General features: G+C 38.8%; 3 protein-coding genes across 3 annotated transcripts; 2 read left to right on the plus strand and 1 right to left on the minus strand.

Annotated features, from left to right (window-relative positions):
- The first annotated feature begins 382 nt into the window (after positions 1-382).
- On the plus strand, positions 383-6392 carry LOC117292127 (protein SpAN-like). Its single transcript, XM_033774054.1, has 6 exons — positions 383-453; positions 1245-1383; positions 2076-2186; positions 3062-3156; positions 3880-4001; positions 5832-6392. The coding sequence occupies exons 1-6, from the start codon at positions 436-438 to the stop codon at positions 5953-5955; spliced, it is 609 nt and encodes a 202-aa protein (XP_033629945.1). The 5' UTR covers positions 383-435; the 3' UTR covers positions 5956-6392.
- Positions 6393-11613: 5221 nt separating this feature from the next.
- Positions 11614-16039, plus strand: LOC117292385 (evolutionarily conserved signaling intermediate in Toll pathway, mitochondrial-like). The gene is made up of 5 exons (XM_033774413.1): positions 11614-11631; positions 12772-13012; positions 13513-13733; positions 14133-14343; positions 15786-16039. Exons 1-5 carry the CDS (start codon positions 11614-11616, stop codon positions 16001-16003), a joined length of 909 nt encoding a protein of 302 aa, XP_033630304.1. The 3' UTR covers positions 16004-16039.
- A 1728-nt stretch (positions 16040-17767) lies between these two features.
- Positions 17768-24312, minus strand: LOC117292100 (arylsulfatase G-like). The gene is made up of 5 exons (XM_033774022.1): positions 24291-24312; positions 23741-23803; positions 22368-22454; positions 20186-20276; positions 17768-19788 (listed from the first exon to the last, which is right to left on the minus strand). Exons 3-5 carry the CDS (start codon positions 22419-22421, stop codon positions 19514-19516), a joined length of 420 nt encoding a protein of 139 aa, XP_033629913.1. The 5' UTR covers positions 22422-22454; positions 23741-23803; positions 24291-24312; the 3' UTR covers positions 17768-19513.
- Positions 24313-26426: the final 2114 nt, after the last annotated feature.

Here is a 26426-nt window from a genome sequence, read left to right on the forward strand (position 1 = left end):
CAGGAGATTCTGAATTCTGCTCCCCCGCCCCCATAGCGCCCTCTTTTGAAACATCCTCTTCCAGCCCACTTTAACTTTTCCCATAATGGGGGACGGAATCTCCTGGGATACCGAATTTGGAACACCGGTTTGAGTTTATGTGGTAGTAACGAGAGGGGTCGAGGGGTCATGAGTGGGGGTCAAAGGAGTTTTCGAACAACCCACAATAGTTGAAAAATAAACAAATAATGTATTTCTCTTCTTTTCTTATTACTTTAGTTTGGCGTGGTCACTCATGAACTCTTCCATTCACTTGGGCGGTACCACGAACAGTCCAGAAATGATCGCGATGAACATATCAAAGTCAACTGGGATGCCATCGAAACAGAGAACAAGGGCAACTATAAAAAGTGTTCAAATAAGCCGTACACCGACACGTATGACTATCAATCCATCATGCACTATGGTGATATGGTATGTAATTGTAAGCAGAGGTTTGATTAGACTTGATGACAAGTCGTCAGTCAATGTATAGGCCAATTCGTCTGTTGCCTGGGCTGCCTAATTACGAGCGTCATAAACCTCTATAACACACATAATGTATATGCAACAGTCACAGTGCGAGCCTACGTTCATATTGACACCCTCACACATTTTTGGGATCGATGATGTGTGTACCGTCCCCGCAACTACAGTTGGAACGAACACCGACTTGATTTTAAGACTAAGGTCTGATAGTCTGTGACAATCACATTTCTTTGCGATGTTGATGGTGTTTTTTGTTGTTAAACAGTATAGAGCCCACTGGTAATAATTGTCTTTGCTAGTAGAAATGAATGTGTAGGCTACATTGATAGACTTTTCATTAAAGTGTCCACACAATGTATAAAGGGAGACTTTGAAACGCTAGGTGGCAGCAGACTTATCAGGAATTTTGGTATTTAGGTCTGGGGCCACTGATCTCGATCAGTAGTTTGAGCCACTGATCTCTGCTTTTCAGTGATCGGAGCGTCCCGTGATCCCGGACTAACTGTTGCGACTGAATGACCACCAGCTTTGATGCTTGATAGCTCAGATGGTAAAACACGTTAATCCGGAGTTCTCAGGTTCAAGTCCCGCTGTGGTAAATTTGTCTTTGATTAACCCACAAATAATGACTGTGGGAAAGTGCTAACTACACGATTAAGAGTTAATACACGTCGAAATGTGTGTTTGGTACACAGTCCATTTTAACCAAATTTGATCATTTAAATTTTCTCCTACAGTATTTCGCCAGTGGATCGGCAGAAACCATGACCATCATTGAATCTAACAAAGAAAGATACCAGAAGCTCATGGGAACGCAAACGCAGTTGTCCCCCAACGATGTCGTAACTCTTAACACTATGTACAAATGTTACTCCGGTATGTACGCAACAATTTTGCTTGATTAATAAACCTATGAGCATGTAATGCTGATTTAAGGCAAAGGTTTAAAGAGTTAGAAGGATACAAGAACAGTCACATGTGAAAATTCAGCTGAATACATACAGTCTTGTTTCCTCGGTAACATAAAGACCGTATTGCATAACCCCTGTTATCGCAATGAAAATTTACATCATCAAAATCAATAGCAACAATACTGGAGCTCTTTTTTGAACTCTAAATAGAGTCTTCCTATACTTGTCACCGACCACTAATTTAGGAACTCAACATATATTTGTTTTTGCGTACACAACAGTTGGTGACAGTGTAAGAACTTTGTGTTTTCCACGTTATCCACCATGTACATAAATTGACAAACCTGTAGAGGTTTGAGATCGATCAGCCATCTGGGTGACGAGAAAAGAGTGAAAACCCGACTACACATCGACTAAAATTTAAAAAAATTAAACAAAAATAAACGCTTACTGAGCGCGATAAGCTCCAATCCTGAAATAAGTTGTTTTTATTTCTCATCAAATATAACATTTCAGATATAAATATTTCAACGGATATTTTCTACGATCATCATCATTGGACCGTGTAAGTTTTATGTAAATCTGTCACTAAGCCTATTTTTTTCATGCCTACCAATTTTGTTATTCATTTGGAATTTACTTTTTCTTGGCGAACAGACGGTATGGATGTCAAATGTGCACATGGTGGAGTTAAGAAGGCAAATGGTGATTGCTTCTGCGTGGAACCATTCACAGGGAGTAATTGTGAAGACGTCGACCCAGCATTAGGTAAACATGCTCTTTATTTGTTTGTTTTTGGTAAACGTGTAGAGCTATTTATATTGCTTTCAATGGGTAAACAAAATGGGATGTCAGACAACTCGCCCGTTGGACAACTCGGACCATTCGGACAACCCGACGGTTGAGACAACTCGACTGTTCGGACAATGGTCGAGTTGTCTGAACTGTTGGGCTGTCCGAACGGTCGAACTGTCCGAACGGTCGAGTTGTCCGACGGACGAGTTGTCTGAACACCTGTAAGTGGTACCAACGGACCATTAAAACATGGCCTAGGCTTTAATGACGTATATGCCGCAAACGAATACGACCAAGTATAAGACCAAACTATAAACAAAAGTAAACTTGCGGGTACCATGTAATAATTTTGTTTTGAGGGAGTAGGCTCTAAAAAGAGTCAGTGTGGTATCAACGTTTCGTTCGAACAGTAGCATACTCTGCTCTCTTTTTTCTCTCCTGAAGACAAGCAGGGTATGCTGTTCGAAACTTCGAAACCAAGCCGGCTCTTTTCAGAGTTTACACTCACTCGGAAGAACAAGGTTGTACCCGCAAGTTTTAAACTATATAGATACTCATATATTATTCTTGATCCTTCACATCAAGTATATAAAGCTTCAAACACCACTTTAAAACAATCAACGTGGTTTGTGTTTAGGAAAAAGTAAAAAAAAAAAAAAGGGTAATCTTTACCCCTAAGCAAATTCATAAGTTTGTCTTCACTAATTTTGTGTACTTAAAAAATATAAAGTAGGCCTCTATTTTCTATTTCTCCTTCGCTCCCTTCTCTGCCCCCTCCTCCCCCCACCCCATTACGCCACTGCAAAAACGTGAATTCTCAACGCAGAACTATTATTTGTGTTTTGCAGGAGTTATTGTAGAGGTTGAGGGTGAATCGTTTGTCGAATCGCCCAACTTTCCCTCGAACTACCCCGTCAACCAGAAAACGTTCATTGTCTTGCAGGTATGTAAATAACACTCTTGGTTCAGGAAAATGTCCCCATCTCTCTGTATTATGAGTGGCCAGCGCGCCGTATCGCCCACCAGCGTCGCGTGAGATTCTCCCATAGATGGATTCTAGATTTCCAGGCGTCAACCGAAAAAGTGTTTTAGGTCCAAAAGCTAGTCAAGCTCTATTGATGATTGGATGTAGCAAAACACTGACTGAGCATTACAGGTTAGCTGTTATTACGTCTTAAAGGCACTGGACACCACTAATTACTCAAAATAGTTATTAGCAAATAAAAAACCTTACTTGGTAGTGAGCAATGTAGATCTGTTGATAGTATACAACAATGTGAGAAACGACCCCCTCTGAAGTAATGTAGTTTTCTCACTAAAGAATCTGGGCTGAGAGCACACAACTGCGTGCGACAAAGGTGTTTATCTTCCACTATTCTCTCGCAACTTCGATGACAATTCAAATTGTCCACATGTTTTTCGTTTTATGAAAAAGTATGTTGAGATACACCAAGTGAGAAGACTGGTTTTGACAATAACTGAAGATGTCCAGTGCCTTGTGAAACAAAATGTGTACAAACTGTTTTTAGGGTTGGTGGGTCATAGCGAAATTTTTTCGACTAAATATATGGATCTCTCTTTTTGTATAGATCATGTCTAAATGTTGAAAGCTCTTATGAGTTTTTCAAGGCACTAAATACCTTAATTTGCTTCCAATATTTCGCAGTGCCCAGCAGGAAAACGTGTGAGCATCAAATTCCTCACATTCGAAGTCGAACAGTACGGCACCGGATGTGGCTACGATTGGCTTGATATTCGCGTCGGACCAGGAGATATCTACGGCAACAAGTAAGCTGTTTTTGAAAGCATTTCTAACCATCTTTTCCTTTTTGATATACACACATCTGAGCTTTACGCCTTTTTCTTTAAAGGCAGTGGACACTATTGGTAATTACTCAAAATAATTACTGGCATAAAACCTTACTTGGAAACGAGTAATGGGCAGAGATTGAAGGTATAAAACTTTGTGAGAAACAGCTCCCTCTGAAGTAACCTAGGTTTGAAGAAAGAAGTAATTTTCCACGAATTTGCTTTCGAGACCTCAAGTTTAGAACTTGAGGTCTCGAAATCAAGCATCTGAAAGCACACAACTTCGTGTGACAAGGGTGTTTTTTCTTTCATTTTTTTTCTCGCAAGTCCGACGACCGATCGAGCCCAAATTTTCACAGGTTTGCTATTCTATGCATAATGTTGAGATACACCAAGTGAGAAGACTGCTCTTTGACAATTACCAATAGTGTACACTGTCTTTAAACTTTTTAGACTCTTTAGTCGTCTGATTGTCACCTTGCAACAGAAGCTTAAATTGCCCCTTGTCAAAAATTTACATAGGTAATTTATCTCAGAAGCACAGATTATTTGCTTGAAAACACGGAATTCAAATAATATTTTCTGAAACTCAAAGTTCAATGATAAGGTTTCCCGGAATCTCAGACATGTCTGACTTCCAATGATAATTTGGAAACAAGGAACTCAAAGACTAAACGGAATCCAAAAATAAGATATCAAACACGGAATTCTTAGATTATTATAGTGTCTCTCGGAAACTCGGAATTTAACGATTAGGTCATTCCAAATTAGAGAGATAACTTTTCCTTAAATTCCGTGTTTTTCTACCTTATCATTGAATTCCATGTTAACTTTCCTTGTAGATACCTCATCTTGGAATTCTGTGTTTCATAGGTACCTTGATCTCTTAATTCCGTGCTCACGAAATACCATAATTGATTCCTTATTTCGAACCCACACTTTGCTGACACCGGAGTTCGAGTTCGGTGCTCTAAACCGCTCGGTCACGACAATTAATGGGAAGAAAACAGAGAGCCGGCCTCATTAATGTTCTGTAAATAGGGCAGACCCTCAAAATATTCCATTCTAAAGAGCTGGTTTGAAACCCCAAGAAATGGGTTCGAGTGTAAAAAAAAACAATATTGTGACCTGGGGGTTGACTTCAAGCATGAGGTGAACCGGAGTTTTTGTTCACCCCGTTTTACACTGTACAAATTTCAGCCCGCCTCCGATCGGGTAGCATGCTCTGGCCGGATAGAAATCAACCCAGGAACCATGGTTGAAAAAATCAATTCGGATCGAAATTGCATTTTTCAGCGTGACCCGTTATACGGTTCACGCATTATAGCCAGTTCACGTAAAGCCCGCGTGAATGTTGCTCTGGGTGCGTTCGTTTAGCTTCCCTGGTTCGACCCCGGTGTGTGGCGGGTGTTTTTTTCAGGACGAACATGGGCACTGGGAGACTTCGGAACGCTAGGTGGCAGCAGACTTACCAGGTAAATGTCCATTGTGTACGTAGTTCTGAGCGTGCGCACATGACCGAGAACAATGGATTTTGCTGCCACCAAGCGTCCCAAAAGTCTCCCATTATCTGCACACGTTCGTCCTGGAATAAAACCCCACCACACACCGGGGCCGACCCAAGGAAGCTAAACGAACGCACCCTCTGATCCGTGTCGAAAAGAAACGAGACTGAACCGAAAGGACCCAGGTGGGTTTCAATGCGGTTCGAAATGGAGGTAGTGTGAAAAGGCCTTTAGGCCCTGAAATAAATTGACCTATTTGCCGGGAGTGTAGGGACATGAAATTTACATTTTTGTTTTTCTATAGATTTTGCGGAAAAGATTTGCAAGATGCCACTCTTGAGTCAGAAGACAACTACATTGTGTTCAAATTTGTCACGAACGGGGCGTGGGAGTATGAAGGTTTTGAGGACGAAGTCACATGTATCTAAGTACAGTACACCACGAGCCTGTGTAACCACGATTTGGAACAACAACAACAACAACAACGGCAGCAACAACAACAACAGCAACAAAAACAACAACAACAACAACAACAACAACATTAAAAACAACGCATATTTACGCTATGACAGAGAGTGTAACCGTGACACTTTCATCAGCACAGATCGGTTATTAAAAAACGTATCGCAATTTTTCTTTTTATCATAGAAACACTATCAAATGGTTAAAACTGTTAACAATATGCTGTGTAGTGTACTGGGCCCAATTTAATAAAGCTGTTAAGCAAAACAAATGGCTAAGCACGGACAACTCTTGCTCAGCAGAAACAGGTTTCCAGCCAAAATACCTTAAGTATACTGACCTATGCTCATTTTTGCCCCGCAGAGAAACTTGCTAAGCACACTTTGCTGCTTAACATCGTTATGAAATTGGGCCATGATAACTTAAAACACAGTCAACATGTAGGCCCTAAGATACAGATAAAAGTCAAAGCCCGTGTGTAGTGAATGCAAGCTTGCTTTTTAACGGATTGTGATGTCAGAATCAAGAAACCCAAAAGACATTTCAAAATGTATAGGGCCTCTTTTGTTTTAGGTTCGGTGTTTCCAAAGCTCTATGGCTTTTGGGTGAGGATTATTTTTCTTCTGAAATCAAGTATAAAATTGCTTTCAAAAAGGAAAATCAAAAGTAAACGAATTTGTCGAATGGCTAAAAACAAATCAAAACTTAACAAAGTAATTATCAGTATAAAACTTGAATTGTTTTCATCTCATACAATAGTCGTCAGCTAAACTGAAGGTCTCATTTAAATTTGCCCCCCTCTCTCCTCGCACTTTATTCAATTTAACGGCTGTTTGCTGACCCTCTGACAGCGGTAGATAGAAAAAGCATTCCAAATTAGTGAGTAATAACAATGTTCTTAAAAATTTAGGCTATAAATATTAAAATAATGTTAACTTGCTTAGAACGCTTTTGTAGCTGCTGATAGAAAAATAAAATAATTTCTACAGCAGAGGTTTGTGATAACCAACATGACATTTTTGGTCAAAAGTATCTTCAAATGTTTTGTCGAAATGATCAAAGATGATTTTTTTTTCAATAATGATATTGAAAAATGAGTTTTTCAATCGCAAACACCTTAGCTGGTATAAATTTTCTTGTTATCACATAAATTATCTCTTCTGTAGTGTAGTTTAAAATGCATCACAAAACAAGCTTGTCAATGTCAATGCTATGAGTTGTATGGTCTAAACCTTGTTCCCACGAGATCCAGCGCTGGTTTTACAGGTAACTCAATGGGAGACTTTTGGACGCGAGGTGGCAGCAGACTTACCAGGTATATTTCCATTGTTTACGTAGTTCTGACCGAGAACAATGGATTTTACCTGGTAGGTCTGCTGCCACCAAGCGTCTCAAAAGTCTCCCATTCACCTGAAGTCATCACATCATAAATCTTACGCCAGGGGTCAGAGTCCCTTCATGTCACCATGCACTGCACATGTGGTCACCTAGGTCCAGAACTTGCAATCGCAAAGTTGTTGGTTCGATTCCTACCAAGCTAGCCGCTGATTTCACAATGACTATAGAATAAGTGTTTTAAACATTGACTATTCTGAACGGCTACTTAAAGGAACGTAACATAATTTGTAAGAAACAAAAATCGTGAAGATCACAGATTAATTTTACATGAAACTTACACAGTCTAATGATGATGGTAGTTGAAAACATCCCTTGAAATATTTCTATCTGAAATGTCATAAAAAATTTGAAGAGAAATAAGTGATCTAACTTCGCGAATGGAATTTATCGCTCAGAGAGCGTTTTGTTCATTTTTATTTTGGCACCAATTCAGTGCAAAATTAGTGATAGGTTTTTCACTATTCTCTGGTGACTCAGATGGCCGATCGATCTCAAACTTCTATAGGTTTGTCAGTTTATGTATATGGCGGATTACATCAAGTGCTTACACATTGTCAGCAACTATTTTGTTAGCAAAAACCAATTCTGTAATTTCCTTTAAGTTTTCACTCTCAATGACCCCCCCCCCCCACCCCCAAACAAAAAAGGTAGACAAATCAAAGAAAGTGTGGACTCATATTGACCCAGCATGGTCTCTATTGGCTCTTGCTCAGATGGCCCTGGGGTCGATTTCACAAAAAAATCTGCACAACATTTTTGCAAACTGGGCCCTGGAAGTTTCCCCAACAGCGCCCGCTATTGGTAATGTGCGCTGCGGAGTGGGGGCCGCGATAGTGAAAAACAACGTCTTGCACAGAGACTAGCGTGTGGCTAGACCAGACCGCAGCGTGGGTTCAAGCATGCAAGACGTTGGGCTAGACCATGGAGGTAGGCAGGACCATTGATCTTCAGTATAATGGATATCAATGGGCTCTAGACTTAAATGCATCTGTGCTTATTATTGCCTGAAATAGCGCCCTCCAACGGCCGCGGCGTTTGATCGCCAACCTGTGGAAGAGTTTTTCAGGGCTGATGCTGATATAACCACAATCTCAGACTTGACACCAAGTCTAGCGTTTGGCACGCGCACTGAGAGCCCCACATGGTGTTTTGTTTGTTTACGTTCGCATGCTGGCTGAGCACTCGAGCAGTATCATTTTGGACTGCGCAATAAATAGTAGTTAGTACATTGACCTCTTGACAAAGGATGCGTCCGATGAATTTTGCAGAGAATGCTGCATTGTTCACGAAGAAGTAGCTGGGGACCGGGTGTTTTTTTTGTGGACAGCTAAGTCCTGATGATAGCTAAGTCCTGAGTGAGAGGTGAGTCGATCGACACATCTATTTAGAATTAGATCATCCATTTGATGTACGATTCATACATGGTCAATAATCATGAAGAATAACTAAAATCAAGAGTGCTTAATGCAAACATACACATAGCCCACCTGGTTGAGCTGTTCATGGCTCCGGTTTTAACATCGGTCTCATAACTGTCGCCAATGAGACCAATGTTAAAAGCGGAGACATTCACAGCTCAACAAGGTCTGACATTCAGATCTTGGAGCGCCTGGGCTATGTGTATGTTACTTTGTTAGCCCGAATGTCAGACATCTCGTCCGTCGGACAGCTCTATTTAGAAGATTTACTCTTATTTACTTTATTACCAACAACAATAACAACTCGATCATGTATGGTACCAAAATAATGAAAATGCGGGGTCATGGTAAACAAGAAAAGGAAAAAGTATCAATTATCCGTTTGCCCGGATATTAAACCTATTGTCCTATTATCCTTTTCATCTTATCCCACCATAATATACCCAACCCCAGGGAACGCCTGTGCATCATTGTCAAGTCAATAGTCAGTACATCCGTCCAGCCCCAGGCCACTATTTGCCCCTCCCGCGCTGAGCCCCCCTCACGGCCATCCGTCGACTTGTCTTGACCCTAAGTCGAGTTGTCTGACAGATCATCTGTCGAGTTGTCCGATCGGAAGAGTTGTCTGGTCTCCCTAGAACTACATGTTTTGAGGTTTGTTTGGCTATCGACTCCGCGAACCTCATAGGTTGGCATGACCAATGGAGATGACTTAACCAATGGAAATGGAGATGGAGAAGAACCGATTTACATGTCTCACAACACAAACGGGGGGGGGGGGGGGGGGCTGGCATTTGACAGAAAAAGTTAAATCGATAAAAAACTGAGGAGTGCAGATTCTTACCGCTGAATGTTGCAGTAATTCTGGCACGCATTCCTATTTCGTTGCCACTGAAGTCTTCTATAAATCTGTGCCCTTCTTCTCGATCATGAAGCCATGGAGGTAGAAAAGATGAAACTTACTGATCGAATGCTGCGTATTCCTAGAACTATGGGGTTCCGGCTGCTTGGATCTTGAAATGCGATATAAGTACCCCATACCCACTGCTTTGAAGATGTTTTGTAGTTCTTTGACAGGAGACAGAAGGTTTTTTTTTTCTCAAGATGTGGCCGGCAAGAATTCTATTCGTTGTTCTGGGACTTCAGTTGAGCCCGGCATTGGAGTCACTGAATAAACAAGAAAAGCTCACAGGTAAATATAAGTTATATTTCTAGTAATATTTGTGTACATTTTTTAATCGATCGGGAGGATTACAATCGCACCTCTGCTGTTGTTGATGGCTGGCGGTTTCGAATTTACATATACAAGTTAGACAATGCCCAATGCACAGCACACTTGCTCGCGTGTCTCCTGTCTGTCAGTTTGGATGTCAAAACGAGCTCAAAAGGATAATACATGTGTTTGACGCACCTCCGAAAAATGCCTGTCTACCATTTCTGCCCTTTTTGGTGAGTCCATCTCTTTTGTGCTTGTTTTGACACCTAAAATGGCAGACATGAGACGTGCATGTATCGACTCTGTGCAGTATGCAACGGGTCTATTGTTACATTCAAATACTATTAACAGTGGCATTATTATGACAAACCCTAGTCTTGGTTCCAAGACGTTCCAGTTGTGTAGTCACGAACCATGTAGTTGCGAAAACCTAGCCACTCTCCAAACTGCTCTATACGCCTCACGAACAACTTGCCACTAGAGAGCACTATCATTCCTGCAACCGTTCTCAGCGGTTCATGGTGTGATAGCGGTTACGAGAATGAGAGCGCCCTCTAGTGGCGAGTGGCTATTGGGGTGATAGCGGTTAGGTTTTCGCGACTACACAACTAGAGAGTCTTGGACCCAAGACTAGACAAACCCATGCAGAGGTCGAATTTTACACTGGACAACAGGCCTGAGGTCAGTAGTTTTAGTGTCGGACCTATAAACTCATGACTGGACAAGTCCAGTGGTCTTTGGTTTTTCAATTGAATAATAAACATCACTGTGTATAGGCCTTATATCTTGAACAAAAGTAATTTGTTTTCAATTGTTTACTTTGTGTCTGATAAAATACCTTTCAAACTTTTGGGGATATATACACTGATACGTTTTTCAATAATCTCATTACTCCAAGGTGAAATGAGTATCAAAATGATTTTTACTATCAAAAGCTGCTGTACTTCTAACCAAAATAAGCTTTTAAGCCATGAACTTTCAGAGTAATTACCAAACATAAACCTTCCCTCTACTAATCGCTCGGCCACAAAAAAAGGACATCCATTTGGTTACCCTTACACAGATGTCTGTTCACAGTGTATCCGCAGTACTTTCTTGAGTCCTGTTAACAACATCATAGGCATATAGGATTTGAGGCATTGCATGATGAGGTATCAATGTATATGTGGTTTGCGGTAACACCAAGTGTGTATCTACTTGCCAGGTAGAGTTTGTTCTTAGAGAACTGTCTTGCTATATTCTACTGCCGTGGAGTAGATAATCGGAGACTTCTCAGTTCTAAAAAGAACTGTCCTGCTTTTTAACTATTACCAGGGCGGATGGTATAGAAAATAGACTGGACTACTACTTTAGCTTATAGGATTGTAATTAACTGTACTGCCGTGGACTCAGTTCTGAATTGATCTCAACGTTTCGACTAGCTTGCTCTAGTCATCGTTAGGAGACTGACTGGCAAGTAGATACAATGTTGCCAACAGTTGGGCACATTAGCCGACAATTTCAAGTGGAACGAGTTGTGCGCCGCCATCACTGGCGAACGTTGGCAACCTTACGCGAACATACTTCTGAGGTGTCGGCGAGTGGTTTTTAAAATGGCAGATAATCAAACGGTATTATATTTTTGTCATAAACATATTTACCGTGTATATTCGATGGTTGATAATGCAGATTTGAAATATAAGTTGATAATATGATAAGACGAGAATATACATACAGCAAAAACAAAATTCAACAAATTTTACATATGGTACGCGCCATCTTCGTTTCAGGGCGTCGCCATATTGACATCGCGTAGTGCACACCAATCATTGCAAAGATCAACAACGTTTGCGCAAACAGTTGCAATATGTTTGCAGCTTAAAAAAACATTTTACCAGATGAGAATTTATTTTACTAGACCAAAATCTTTGTGAGGAAAAACTTTCTACAAAGTTTACCATGAAAGCTGTTTTTTTTTTTTTTTTAAACCAGCAAACTAGTGACTTGTCTGGTGCCATTTCCTTCTCTGTTACAGGGCCACGTTTGTGGAATGTTCTTCCGACCACCATAATGTTTTTATTGCTTTGTTCTCACCCCTTAAGTCAATTCTTGTTTGTTTTAAACTATGTATTTTTTTGCTTGATGTATTTTTTATCTTTTTGTTTTGTCTCATCTATAGGTTTCCCATACATTGTGTATATTGGATTTGCTTCTATTTTACTCCCTTTGCTAAGTGAATGTTATTATTTTAATTTGATTTCTTGCATTTATCTCTGTTTTTTCTTCTTGAATATTTGTTGTAGGCCTGTACACCTTTACACCGTGCTTATACTTATACATTAAATTGTTTTGTCATTTGTTCTGTTTCATATTGCCTGATGTATGTATTTGTGATGCAAATCGCTTAGATCTCTAAATAAGCGCTTTTTATATATACTATGCATGTATTAATATTGAACTTACATTTTTTTTTTTTTTTTTTTTAAGGCAAAGTATACCTTTGGGTTTTTTAACTGTTCGATTGTTTTAATCCTATATAAACGTTAATGAATACAATTAAACTAACATGTGAAATTTTCATTTCAAAACTGATATCTTTTTAACATAACAACTTTACTTTGATGTGAAGTGTTTCTCGAAATGCTTTATAGTATTGATAACTGATGTAGGCTTCTTAGCAAAAGTGTTTAGTAGCCTTAATTTTAAGAGTCATTACAAACGAAAATGTTTCCTTTAAAAGTCACCTTACAATCTAAACTTCTCCATCTCAGGCTGTGGCAAAATTCACCGAGTATGACAAACGACGCCGGGGGCACGTCCAGTTCATCGAGACAGCCCTGCGTCACATGAAGGACTTCGAAGTGGAGAAGGAGGTCGATGCTTACAACGCTGTACTCAATATGTTCCCGAAAGGGAAGTTCGTCCCCGAGAACCTCATCCAGAGTATATACAATCACTTTCCTGAGCAACAGATATGCGCCATTAAGGTGCTTCAAATGATGGAGGATAACAGTAAGCACAAAAATCTAACCCTTTCATTTATAAAAATAATAATATTAATAATAACAATAACATTAATATATACTGGTTTTTCTAAGCGCATTAACGCAGCGTGTGGCGTGTCATGGTCGAGTGGTCTAGTGTACTGGACCCTAGCTCTGGTGATGTCAGCAGCAGAGTGTTCGAATGCCGGTCATGAAACTTCTTCCCTTGAGCAAGGCACTTAACCATGACTGTTGGTTAAAAGTTCTGCTGTACCATTCAGGCTTCTAGTGGATGATACCCATTCCTAGCCTAAGTATGGATGGTGGAGAGGGTTACTCTGTTTCAGCCCAAGGAGTAGGTGGCAAAGTGCCCCTGGTGGTAGTTGATGTGGGTTGATATTCCAAATCGGCTAAGTGTAGCGTTCACCTTGAAGTGGTCGCCAAGCCTTGTGATGTTAAGCAATCTCTCATAAAAAAATATTTATAAAAAAAGAAAATAATTACAATATTTTCTCTTGTGGTATTCAGCCGTTCTTCCAAACAATGAGACCAAGGAAATCCTCATCTCTGTCTTCAGCAAGAGGGCCCAACCGGTCAAGAAGTACCAGCGCATGATGTACTGGTTCCCCAAATTCTGCAATATCAATCCCTTCCCACTGCCGAAGGAGATACCCAATGATCCCGTCAAGTTGTCTGAGCTCGGTCTCAAGAGGATTGCTGAGTATGAAGCAAAGTTCAAAGTGTTTTATGTAAGTCGAAATACTTTAAAGAAATTTGCAATATAGATATTTTGTTTTTGTAGTTTTTTTTTGGTGCAATTTCCAAAACAAGGTTATGAGCTATTGAAGGTTCGGTACGATGCGTGAATGAGTGAAAGGAAAAGAAGAGGGAAGACTTGAGAAAGCTAAAAGTATAAAATAATGGACATTGCTCTTAACACATCTATAGATCATGGGACTTGAGTAAACACATTAAGCCCAAATGATCTCGGGTTTGTATTTTATGCATATGGTGGGATATATCGGGTGAGTAATACTTGTCTTTGACATTTACCAAAAGTATACCCTGCCTTTGGAGATCAGAGCTACTGAAAAAAAAAAGAAAACAAAAAATTGTTTTGTGCATCAACTTTCCGATTTCCCTTCCAGCTGAATGGCAGCTCAGCAGAATCAGAGAATCCCAACTTCATTGCAAATATCCAGAGTCCAGAGCAGCAAGAACTCCTAGCTGAGCATAATCCAATAAGACCACTCTATGTTGAGGGTGCTTTCCACCTCTGGCTCCGCAGCACCAAAATGACGTACTTTGTGCTGAGAGGTGACCCGTTTGCAGTAGATGAGGACGAATTGAAAACGGAAGGTAGGTCTTTAATTGCAATGTGAATAAATGTTTTAGTTTGTGAATGTGTAAACTGTACATCAAGTCTTGATCTTTAAAGGGTAAGGGGCATTTATGTGAGTAATTGGAACCTTGCAGAGGGCACCACAGCAATTGCAGTGGGTGCCAAGGGGTGTTTTGAGACCTGGTACATACCAGGGCTTGCCCTTAACACTAGCCCGGGGAGCATTGTCTTGTAAAAAGTGCTACTGGCTAGTAAACACCATTTCTCAACTTGCCCTGTGAACTACTAATAACTGTGCAACATTCTTGTTTTTTTTTATTTATTTATTCTTTGTAATTTCTTCCTTGTATGACAAGGAATACATTTAAGAATATTATTTGTTCTATGTGATTTATTTTTGAGTGTGTGAATGTAACTCTGTTGACCATTGAACAGGATGTGATTGTTACCGTTAATGTATGGGACAAGTCTGTCGTGGTGAGATAGTGGAGTCACAGTGGTGGCACTATAATTCAGGTTTCAGCGACCGAATACTGCTCCCACGAGATCACTGCTCACGCGTGACGCTGCTGGCTGCCAACCACGAGTGTCCCAGGAATCACGAAGAGTCGTCTGAACTCTATCATTGCAGCAGACATTTAACGACTTGTTCACAAGTCTAGGCCTTAATGTATCACGTAGAGTGCCAGTGCTGCGCAAGAGCCAAGTACACCAAGCAAAAGTCCCTTTGTGAAAGAGCTGGTGTGTTTGTTTTCTTTCATAACATCTCTTTTTTTGCATGTACTGATTGAGATCACTTAGGTAATGTGTTTTTTCTTTGTGGGTTGAACAAAGCATCATTGCTTTGGTATTCCTATTTCAGTATTTATTGTTTCTAATGTGTAATGTGATTTTAAAATGGTTTACTTTGTTATTGTACATTGCGCCTTTGATCTGTGTTGCATTGGTCACTTTTGAGCTTTTTATTTTGGTTGTTTCTTTGTCTAGTTTTCTTGGTTGTTCTCAGCATTTTAAACATTGCAATGTTTATTTATATTGTAACTTCGTAGATTTGATCCCCTCTCTTTGTCATAATGTGTAATGTGATTTTTAATGGTTTAATATTTTAATTGTATATTGTCATCCGCCTTTGAACAGCTTTGTCTGGAACTGGCGCATTACAAATAAATTTTTACTATTATTATTATTAATATTATTATTATTATTAGAAAATTGGCCTACTCTACAAAAAGTAAGATCACATTTTCCTTTGCACTGGTAACTCCCCCGAGTTGGACTAGGTCCCATTCGTAACCTTAGATCACATGGGTCTTTCTTAGAATCTTGCTGTGTTATAATTATGATTATGATTATGATTACAATATTGATTAATATGATTAGAATTATTATCCATTTTAAAAATAATTCTCATAAACACCTGTATATCCAAGTTGACTTGAATCTGTTTCCTTGTTCCCAGATGCTCCTCAAGCACATGCAGAAGGCCCGGTATTTGCAATGTGCATGACGAACGAAAACTCACAAGAAACGCTACATACGTGGCTCCAGAAACTACAGGAGGAGAACCCCAACCTGGCACTGATACCAGTCATCTTCAATCTCTTTAAACTCAGCGATACGAAGGACACCATTGAATCACTACCTACCAACGATAGACAGCTACTTGGGGAAACTTGATATGAGTCGGATACAGTTATGGAAATTTAATTTGAAATTTAATTTGCTTATGCTTCACACAGAAACAGGTTACCAGCTACAATTACATTAAAAGTTACATTGTTATGACTGGTATCCCACTCAATTTTTGCCTAGCAAAGAAATTTGTCAAGAAGTATTTTTTGCTTATGAGCTTTATGAATTAGGGCCCAGGAACTAGTCAAAAACATCAATGAGGCATGATCTGTGGCTGGTAACTGGTTTTCATACTTTTTGGAGGGCTGTGGAGCTCAAAGCCCCGCCCCTTCCAATCAAAGGGGATAAAGGGGTTCTTGAAAATTTTCCTTCAACCCTAAAGTCAGTTTCAACATTCAAAATTAAAAAATACTCCACAAAATCATTGACATTTTGTAATTTCCTCTTTTTGGCGAGCTGCTTTAGCAGAATGCGAGCCTATGTAATACCGATTTTGTCCGTCCGTCTGTCCGTCCGTCCGTCCGTCCGGCCGTCCGCATTTAGACTTTTTGATAGTTTGTTGTGTAAAATAATTGTTTTTACCCTCATTTGCAGTGTATTTGTCTGACACACACAGCCATAATGTGGTTGGATCCATAGTTTGCAAATGGAAATTGTTTAAAAATGTTAGTTTTCAGAGTGCAGTATTACCCTCCGGAAATTAAACAGCTTCCTTGTGTTTAAAAATGTTAAAGTTTTCAGGGTACGGTGTTACCCTCTGGAAATTAAACAGCTTCGTTTGAGTAATTTTTGAGTAACGGTTTTGCAATGAGCTTTGAATGTGGTTGGATAAGTGTGCAAATGGAAATTGTTTAAAAATTTTAAAGTTTTCAGGGTATAGTATACTTTTCTGGAAATTAAACAGCTTATACATTTCTGGTTTTTCAAATAATGTTGAAGTTTTTGGAATAAAAAAATGTTAAAGTTTTTTGGAATAACAAAAAATGTTAAAGTTTTTTTTTTCAGGCTCGAACATTGACATCTGGATTTAAAAGAAACAAACTCAAATTAAATGTTTTGAAATAATTTGTTAAAACAAAAATCAAACTCTGTCACTGGTTCCAGTTAATGAGCTGAAACAATGAAGAACATGAAAGACATTAAATGGCCATAAATCCGTATTGCGATGATGTACTGACTTGAAACTGAGGTCAAGCATTGCTTCTTACATGTAGATTCATATAAAAAGATAAAACTCAAAGAATTAATCACAGGTTTTAGTTGAATGAGCTAAAACAATGAAAAACATTAAATTGTCATAACTCCTTATTGCAATGATGTACTGACTTGAAACTAAAGTCAAACATTGCTTCTTACATGTAGACTCATATGAAAAGATAAAACTCAAAGAATTAATAACAGGTTTTAGTTGAATGAGCTAAAACAATGAAAAACATTAAATGGTCATAACTCCTTATTGCAATGATGTACTGACTTGAAACTTAAGTAAAACATTGCTACTAACATGTAGATTCATATGAAAATATAAAACTCAAAGAATTAATTGCAGGCTTCAGTTGAATGAGCTAAAACAATGAAAAACATCAAATGGTCATAACTCCTTATTGCAATGATGTACTGACTTGAAACTTAAGTCAAACATTGCTTCTTACATGTAGATTCATATGAAAAGATAAAAATCAAAGAATTAATCACAGGTTTCAGTTGAATGAGCTTAAACAGTGACAAACATTAAATGGTCATAACTCCTTATTGTAAAGATGTACTGACTTGAAACTTAAGTCAAACATTGCTTCTTACATGTAGATTAATATGAAGAGATAAAACTTAAAGAATTAATCACTAGTTTCAGTTGAATGAGCTTAAACAATGAACAAATTGAATAGGCATAACTCCTTATTCCCATGATGTTCTGACTTGAAACCTAAATCAAATATTACTCTTAACATAAAGATGCATATGAAAGGATAAAACTCAACGAGTGCATCACTGAAAAGTGCAAAGTTTTAATCAAATACGTATTGCTGCTTAGATGCATATAATATGAATAGATAAAACTCAAAGATCACTGGTTCCAGTTGAATGAGCTAAATAAATGAAAACCTTAAATGGTCATTACTTCATATTTGTCAACGTCCCCACCCCTTTGACCATCAGTTGATCAAATGATTGGTTTTTCTGTCAGTCATTGGTTCTATCTGGTGATCAGCAGCTCGCCATGGCAGCTTCGCTGTTCTAGTTTTTGTGAAGTTACAGTTGCACAACTGTAAATTTGGTCTGATTTGGTCTTGAAAAAAAGCAAAAGAGGTTGAAAAAATGATCTTTTGTTTTCCTTTCAGTAGAGAACAATCCAGTTTGCTGTGTTAGTCACAACCCCTCAAACATGGCAACCTGAAGTTTGTTATTTTATTTTGTAGATAAAGAGAAGACGAACTCAAATTTTACGGATATTGAAGTTTCTGTCAAATCTCACCTCGGACTTGCACATCCTTTTTACACTAAAATAACGAGGGATTAATGCAAAATGGCGTTCAAAAGTGTTTTTGTTTTATTGACTTATACAAATATTAACATATAAATGTATACGACTCAAATCCCATAAAAAAAATTGAATCAAATCCCATTAAAAAAATACAAACAGATTTTTTTTCAAAATACAAAAATATATTTTAAACTACATTTCAGTCATCATTCTGTATAATTTTGTGAACTTGAATGGTAGGGCAATGAAATTGGAACGGAAGACAGAAACATTGATTCTTTCACATTAATATTAAAGGAATTGTACATTCAAATAGTATTAAAATTTTAAAAGTTGGCAGTTTTAACCTTTATTTGTTGTACTTACCTTTATTTGTTGTTACAATTGTTGCCCTTAAACTGTACAGTTGTATTAAATTCAGATTTCTGGTGGTTGAATGCTACCATGGGATAGCGCGCCGTATCGATACCTCGATACCGATAATTGAAAGTGAAACACTCAAAGCTGATTGGTTTATCAAATCTGACACATTTTTTTGCACACGCTTGTACGTGTTGAAATGCAAGTTGATGAGGCAATAAAAACTTATGTACTTTTACATGGAAGTGTGAAATGTTTCTTAAAATGCTTTATACTATCTGAAGCTTCTGTAGACTGCTAATTTTAAGTGACTACCAAATGTATACCTTCCCTTTAAATAAGGGACACAATGTGTGGTTATAAACACTTTTTACTGGTCATTAACAAAGGTTTATACACACCCACCTGACGGGCTCTCCACCAATTGGGCCTATAACAATCCTGTAATCTTTTTTTTCCAGCTCCCTGGGGAGGATACAGTCCTGGGCTGCCGTGGCGCTCCAAAGATTTTTACAAACACAATATCAACTCTATCTACCCTCTCAGGTACCCATTTAAACAAGAAGAATCAATTTTAAAGGAGTGTCCTGCTCTCGAAGGACGCTAGTGTCATGACCGGGTTTCGAAACCCACACCCCGATGACTAAACCATCAGAACTTTGAATTCGATCCTCTAAAAGAAAACCCTCGGCAATGACGCCTATAAATAAAACTTAGTCATTGCAACGACACACCACATGTTTTGGATTACAACATGGTTGACACTGTGGATCTGACTTGTAATTTGCCAGTGTGGTATTGTCTCTCGTAATGTCATTGTTCAATGCATTGAGGCTCAACTCAATGACGTTGAGGGCGCCCTTGTATTCGGCAGTGGTTTGGACGAGGGGCGTGGACTCGGCTGGATCATTGTGGAGGTTGAAGATTAGGGGAGGATTGCGATACTTTGGTGAGCTGGTTTTCCCGTCACAGGATGGTCGAACACTCCCTGTGGAAAATTGAATAGGTGGTTGATCTTCAAAGGCATAATTGGACATTATTGGTAATTACTCAATATTTGTCGGCATAAAAACTTAACTTATTAACGAGCAATAGAGAGCTGTTGATTGTATGAAACATTGTGAGAAACGCTCCCTCTGAAGTAAAGTAGTTTACTACGTTGGATGATATTGAATGGTCAGACAGTAGGAGGGTTGAGTATTTACTGTGTAGATGCATTCACCACATGATACCATAATGCAATTTGGCATAGTTTAACTAACATTCAAGACCATGCTAGTGCATGGTCAGATGGTGAAAAGGTTAATGACCAATAATTTCAGACTTTCTACCCCCTTCTTTTTTTTAAAGAGATTCTATCATAAATAGTATAACTTCAACAATACCTGTTTGGTACACAGCTTTGTAGTTTCCATGCCTTACGGCACCAATCTCTCCCAGCTTTCCTGATGCCATGCTGTTTGGATGGAAAAGTGTCTATAAAAAAAGGAAAGAATATCTGGACAATGAATTCATTTAGTTGGTAAGTCTGCTGCCAGACTTGCCTTAAGGCCAAGTCACACTGCAGTAATTACAAAAACAACAACATCATGATGCAAGAAAAACGCAGTCTTCGAGTTGAAATGCTCCACCCAGAATACGCCCACACTCATTCAACCAACCAAGGGGGTGCATTGTTAACATTCTCGTTGTCGCTCTCATTATCAAGGCCTATGTAACCGGGCCTTTTGGCTCCGTCTCTGGCTCCAGGCTCCTTTGATGTTTGAAATAATCGAGCAAAATGTACACTGCTCCACAATTTAATATGGATTCCTCGCCAGTGTGGCAGGTGATTCTGTTTCCCGTAGATTCTGTTTGCATAAGACGAACTGTGCACAAACTTCTTCTGATAGCACCCTCTTTTGAATCATTCTCCCGTAGCCTATTTTAAATTCCCATATTTGGTACAGAAATTCGAGATGGGGGGGGGGGTGGGGACACACACAGAATTCTAGGACATCGGCACTAAAGCCAAAGGTGAATTTTGGAAAAGGCCCCTGGTCTCCTTGAAAGCCTCTCATTCTTTCAAAATATTAGGAGGAAGCCAAAAATGAATAATTTTTGTTGTCTTGTTAATTTCTCATTTTGGGGACAAATTCTCCGGGGACGCCCCTATGTCTGTGAAAGCGTCTTACAACAAAATTTAAGGAGGAAGCAAAAATTAAAGAGATGTCCTTTTCCACTATTGCGAAATGCGAAATACACTTGAAAGGCGAATGTAAGGTTTGGGGACTATCGTGACCTCTAAATCCAAGATGGCCGTCATCGCCATCTTGAAAATTATACTAGCTATATGGCACCAGATAGGGAAAAAGAGGTGTATATTCCCACTATTTCTGCCATTACAAAATCCACTGGAATGGTAATTGTAGAGTTAGGGATCATTGTGGTCACAAAATCCAATATGGCCGCCTCCGCCATCTTGAAAATTATGAAATGTGACAGCTCTGGCACCAGATAAACTGAGAGAACAATTAGGGTTTCATTTTTAACATATGAAAAATCAATTATGGTTTTTGTTTTGTTTATAGGGACCATCCAACCTCTTTTAATTTAAATTGACTGAATGCAAGATGGATTTATCAGCTGTTTTTAAATTAAGTATGAGAAGCTAGGTGTAATTAATACTTGTTTTTTATGTATGTTTACTTTTTCTTTGATTGCTTAAAGTACCCCCTCTAGTTGCTAAATGTTTTACTGAGTTCTCATTATGTTTGTCTTTATCATTTTAATTCGGTAAGATTTAATAAGATTATTATCTAAAAATATCACTGGCCATCCTGAGTGATGAAAACCCATTCATGCCTCTATTATATTATTTGATAGTTTAAGTCTATGTTTGTCTAGGTCATCTGGTGCCAGAGCTAATATGGAAGTTATGTTTCAAGATGGCGAAGGAGGCCATCTTGGATTTAGAGGTTAATATGGTCCCCAAACTTTACAATTTCCATTCCAGTGTATTAAGCATGTCAGAAATAGTGGAAAATGACATCTCTTTTGTCCATCTAGGTCATATGGTGCCAGAGCTATCACATTGTATATTTTTTCAAGATGGCGACGGCGGCCATCTTGGATTTAGAGGTCAAGATGGTCCCAAAACTTTACAATTACAATTCCAGTGTATTTGGCATGCCAGAAATAGTGGAAAAGGACATCTCATTTGTCCGTCTAGGTCATCTGGGGCCAGAGCTATTACAATTTATGTTTTTCAAGATGGCGTCGGCGGCCATTTTGAATATTGCGCAATAAAAAAAGTTCCTATCACATTTCAGAGGTTCATAGGAGCTTATTTTCTTTTTAAATGGTTCCTGACGTCAAATCCATCGAGAAAAAAAGGTAGCAAATAAATGGTCACGGAATCCAAAGAATATGAACTATGAATACCAGTCTGGTCGTCAATCTTAAGAACCCATATTGATAAAAAGCAATTGTCTTCACTAGTTCTGGGATGTACTGCAGGTGAAATACAAAAAACGAGGAAATGTAGCACGCGACTGCTGTTGTTACATCATCAACAACAGAAACTACCTCGCCTTCTGCAACTACTAACTCTGTAGACACATGTGCCGATTTTTCATCCATTTCGATGTACACAGGATGTGTGGTGTCTTCATCCTTCAATAAATAAAAGTAAAAAGTAAAGTTACTCAATATTGCTGTAAGCAAGCAGATGTCTTATTCATACTTCAAGTACTAAATGGACAAAACTTAATTTATGCTACAATAATAATAATAATAATGGTAACATTTATAAAGCGCTTTACGCCCTGACGACCCCAAAGCGCTGTAACAAGAAAAGAAAAAATATTAAAAAGATTTAAGCAGATAACGATTTGAAACTACGATAACAATATACAATACAGCACATCAGTGCTTTGAGAAGCAATTTTGCAACATTTTTTTCTACAATTTGAGACCACTGCATGACATTACATAACACTATTAGTTATTATACAAGCATGAGTGGAATACAGAAAAACACGACAGTGCTTCTGCGTCCCATGTCAACATGGGATGCAGATTTTTTTGGGGGTGCATATTCCACGAGTTCGTCGTGGGTGATCACCCCCACCCCATTTAAAGGAATAAACCATAAATAGGCAAGTTTTCCACAAATTTGTGCTAATTTGGATCAGAATTAAATACTCTAATCAAAAGTCCTTAAAATAAGTAAAAAAATAACCATGAACTTTGACACAATACCTTGACCTTTGACCCAGATAAAAAAAACACATCATTCCGGAAATTTCATGAAAAAAACTCTGCTTGATAGAGCAGATTACCACGTACAAAAACCATTTAAATTTATTTGGGGTCATAAAATGAAGGTTCTGTGGTGGTTTTGCCAGAAAGGAGGTGGGTGCATGCAAGTAGTATTCAGTTGACATACATTACCGCTTACACTAGAATAAAAAAAAAACACTTGATCCGTGTTTTGTGTACAAAACATATGGACACGCGTCTAGGAATCAGACGTCTGGTTCCCAGACGCGTGTCCATATGTTTTTGTACGCAAAGCACGGATCGAGTGTTTTTTAATTCTAGGACAAGCGTGTGTAGATAATTCTCCACGTTTGTTCTGGGAAAAAAATAATATGCGCACGCTCGACACGTGTCGTGACTTCGCGATGCGTTCGGCAGAGTTCGGGGACAATCAGCATTTGTAGGGTAATGGTAAAACAGAGTATTTGGGGACTGAATAACGGTAAGAATTTATAACTTTTAACATTTTTTGAGATTGCGGAGCGAGTGGGTTCTCTGGTCGCCAACTTACATAATAGTAATAATGATTGGGTGCGAAATGTCCTGCTTCAGGTATTCATGCAGACATTTAATTTTGCCATCAATAAATATAAAATGTGAAAAACTGTTGACTGTGTCTGTGTAGGCAGTGAACTTACTTTGTTGAGTCCATGGTGAAATTTGTATGGGATGTATGTAGGCCTGTGTACATGCACGTCAACCTGAAATACAAAACAAAGGTTTCTTAATTAAAATCCTTAAAGTGTTTGGGTACTTTTTGTACGACCCAAAACGCAATGCCAAAGGTTTACATTTAAAATTAAACTTGCACAGTTTTAAGATAATGGTGGTAGAAAGCTTCCCTTAAAATACTTGCTGTGGTGCTGTAGTTTTTGAGAAATGAGGAAAACTATGTCACAAAAATAACTTTCGCCTCAGGATACAAACATTATTTTAGCATGTACAGCGTATGTACCAGTAGCAGTACTGGTATTTACTATTTAATACGCGACTCTCCTGAAAACATCGCTTTGCCCTTTGTGATTTTCACCTTTTTCCCAAAAACTTGGCGACTATAAATCATGCAAATTAAATTTTGTTTTTTTGTTTAGTTTGTTTGTGACTCACGCACAGCTAATTTCTGAATTGCTCATAACTTGCCGTCACTGCACTGGTGACTGGCTCGTGTATGGTGGTGTATTTACTTACAAGTAGTGTAGCAATAGCAGTTTTATACTAAACGTACAGCAGTACAACATACATGTACTCCGCAGTACGTTAGTTCATGAAACTTTTTTGAGTTGAGATTGAAATTTGAAAAGGGAAACTAAAAATTGTGCTTATGTAAGTTAACGTTTGTTCATTCTCAGCCAGGCAAGTCCTCTATTATGGAACGCCATAGAGGCATTTAATCATGAGTGATGGTCTTTTGCAACCGGTGATCAAATGTGTCATCGGTGGTGGTCCTATGCGAATCGGTGATCAACTTTAGCGATCGGTGATAAAACACGATCGGTGGTCCATTTTAGCGATCGGCCATGCATATTCATGATCGGTGATGGTATATAGCGATCGGTCATGCATATTCACGACCGTTGATGGCTTTTTGTAATCAACTTTAGTGATCGGTGGTGGCTTTTTGCAATCGGTCAACTTTAGTGATCGGTGGTGGCTTTTTGCAATCGGTCAACGTTAGGGATCGGTGGTGGCTTTTTGCAATCGGTCAACTTCAGGGATCGGTGATGGCTTTTTGCAATCGGTCAACTTTAGGGATCGGTGGTGGCGTTTTGCAATGAGTCAACTAAAGGGAGGTGGTTTTTTTGCCATCAGTCAACTTTAGGGATCAATGATGGCTTTTTGCATGCGGTCAACTTTAGTGATCGGTGGTGGCTTTTTGCAATCGGTCAACTTTAGTGATCGGTGGTGGCTTTTTGCAATCGGTCAACTTTAGGGATCGGTGGTGGCGTTTTGCAATCGGTCAACTTAAGGGATCGGAGGTGGCTTTTTGCAATCAGTCAACTTTAGGGATCGGTGGTGGTTTTTTTGCAATGAGTCAACTTTTGCAACCGGTGATGGGATTTTGGGATATCCGAATTTTGCGTCCGGTCGGTGCAGGCCTACTTCAAAACCTATGATTGTGTATAGATTGTGGATATTAGTTGTGTTATTTTCTAGTTCACACCAACATGGAGGAATAAATTACACTCACCAGTGGGTTGACTGACTTGCCAAACAATCTTAGAAGAGTACCATTTTATAACTATGTAAGGGGGAACACAAAAAACATCAAATTAATCAGCTCTTTCTAAAAAGTTAATAATAATAATAATAACAAATGGGTAGGAGAGGGTGTGGAAGGGTTATCTATGTCCCACAATTGGTTGTCGTCTTCCGGAAATGGTGTATGCCGGGGAAATACAAATATTTATATTCAGTGAAGGGAAATGTTTTTGAACAAGAGTCTCTACCGATAGTTTTGTGTGTAAGGGGAAATCTGAAATCATACAAGTAGCCCTGTGTAAACAGACCCGGAGGTGAGAACATTATGACGGCACACAAAAACCGTTTTGATCGAAAACACATATTATGTGCATCATGAATGTGATGGACAAACACAGACCGGGACGCACTCAACACGTTTTATAAAAGGCTAGGTAAAGTATTATACAAATATTTCCTTGTAATAAACGGAGAGGCACGTATTAATTGAATCCAAAGCGAAAAACTTATAAAGTTCTTAATTTAGGGGGGGGGGGTGTATAAAGTATAAAGATAAAAGAGTTAAATCTTATATAAAATTGAAGCTTGAAAATAAGCTTTACTCTAAACGTAATTTTGTTTTAAATTATTAATCAATTAACCTTGTGATCTTCATTTGCATATTTAATTAGTAAATCTCAAGAAGTATACTTCCGGGTCAACCGGAAGTTGTCCCATTTTTTGTTTCAGTTATACTACACAATCAATCTTCAATTTTTGTTTCAGTTATAGACTCCTTTTAAATTTTTACTTTGGAAAACCGTGACCCCATGTTGACCTTTATTTTCGGGTCAACCTGAATTGGGACCAGATCTCAAGACCTATACAACCTATTTCAAACTTGTTCCAGTTTCCGCGACCCCATGTTGACCTCTACATCCGGGTCAACCGGAAGTGGGACCATATCTCAAGAACTATACAACCGATTTTCAAACTTTTTTTTCAGTTGCACACTCCTTTGTGTTAAATATTAACTTTGAAAAATGTGTCCCCTTGTTGACCTCTACTTCAGGGTCAACCGGAAGTGGGACCATACCTCAAGAACTACACCACTAATTTTTGAACCCTTGTTTTACTTAGAGACTC

This window comes from Asterias rubens, chromosome 7, assembly GCF_902459465.1.
Source record: "Asterias rubens chromosome 7, eAstRub1.3, whole genome shotgun sequence".
Classification (NCBI taxonomy): Eukaryota; Metazoa; Echinodermata; class Asteroidea; order Forcipulatida; family Asteriidae; genus Asterias; species Asterias rubens.

Coding starts and splice junctions, on each gene's coding strand:
- LOC117292127 (XM_033774054.1), top strand. Junction 1,384..2,075: donor TATGTACAAATGTTACTCCG/GTATGTACGCAA, acceptor CTTGGCGAACAG/ACGGTATGGATGTCAAATGT. Junction 4,002..5,831: donor GGAGATATCTACGGCAACAA/GTAAGCTGTTTT, acceptor GTTTTTCTATAG/ATTTTGCGGAAAAGATTTGC.
- LOC117292385 (XM_033774413.1), top strand. Junction 13,013..13,512: donor TCAAATGATGGAGGATAACA/GTAAGCACAAAA, acceptor TGTGGTATTCAG/CCGTTCTTCCAAACAATGAG. Junction 13,734..14,132: donor CAAAGTTCAAAGTGTTTTAT/GTAAGTCGAAAT, acceptor TTTCCCTTCCAG/CTGAATGGCAGCTCAGCAGA.
- LOC117292100 (XM_033774022.1), bottom strand. CDS start 22,421: ATGGATGAAAAATCGGCACATGTGTCTACAGAGTTAGTAGTTGCAGAA. Junction 20,277..22,367: donor TAGTAGTTGCAGAAGGCGAG/GTAGTTTCTGTT, acceptor CTTTTTTTATAG/ACACTTTTCCATCCAAACAG. Junction 19,789..20,185: donor CAAAGCTGTGTACCAAACAG/GTATTGTTGAAG, acceptor AATTTTCCACAG/GGAGTGTTCGACCATCCTGT.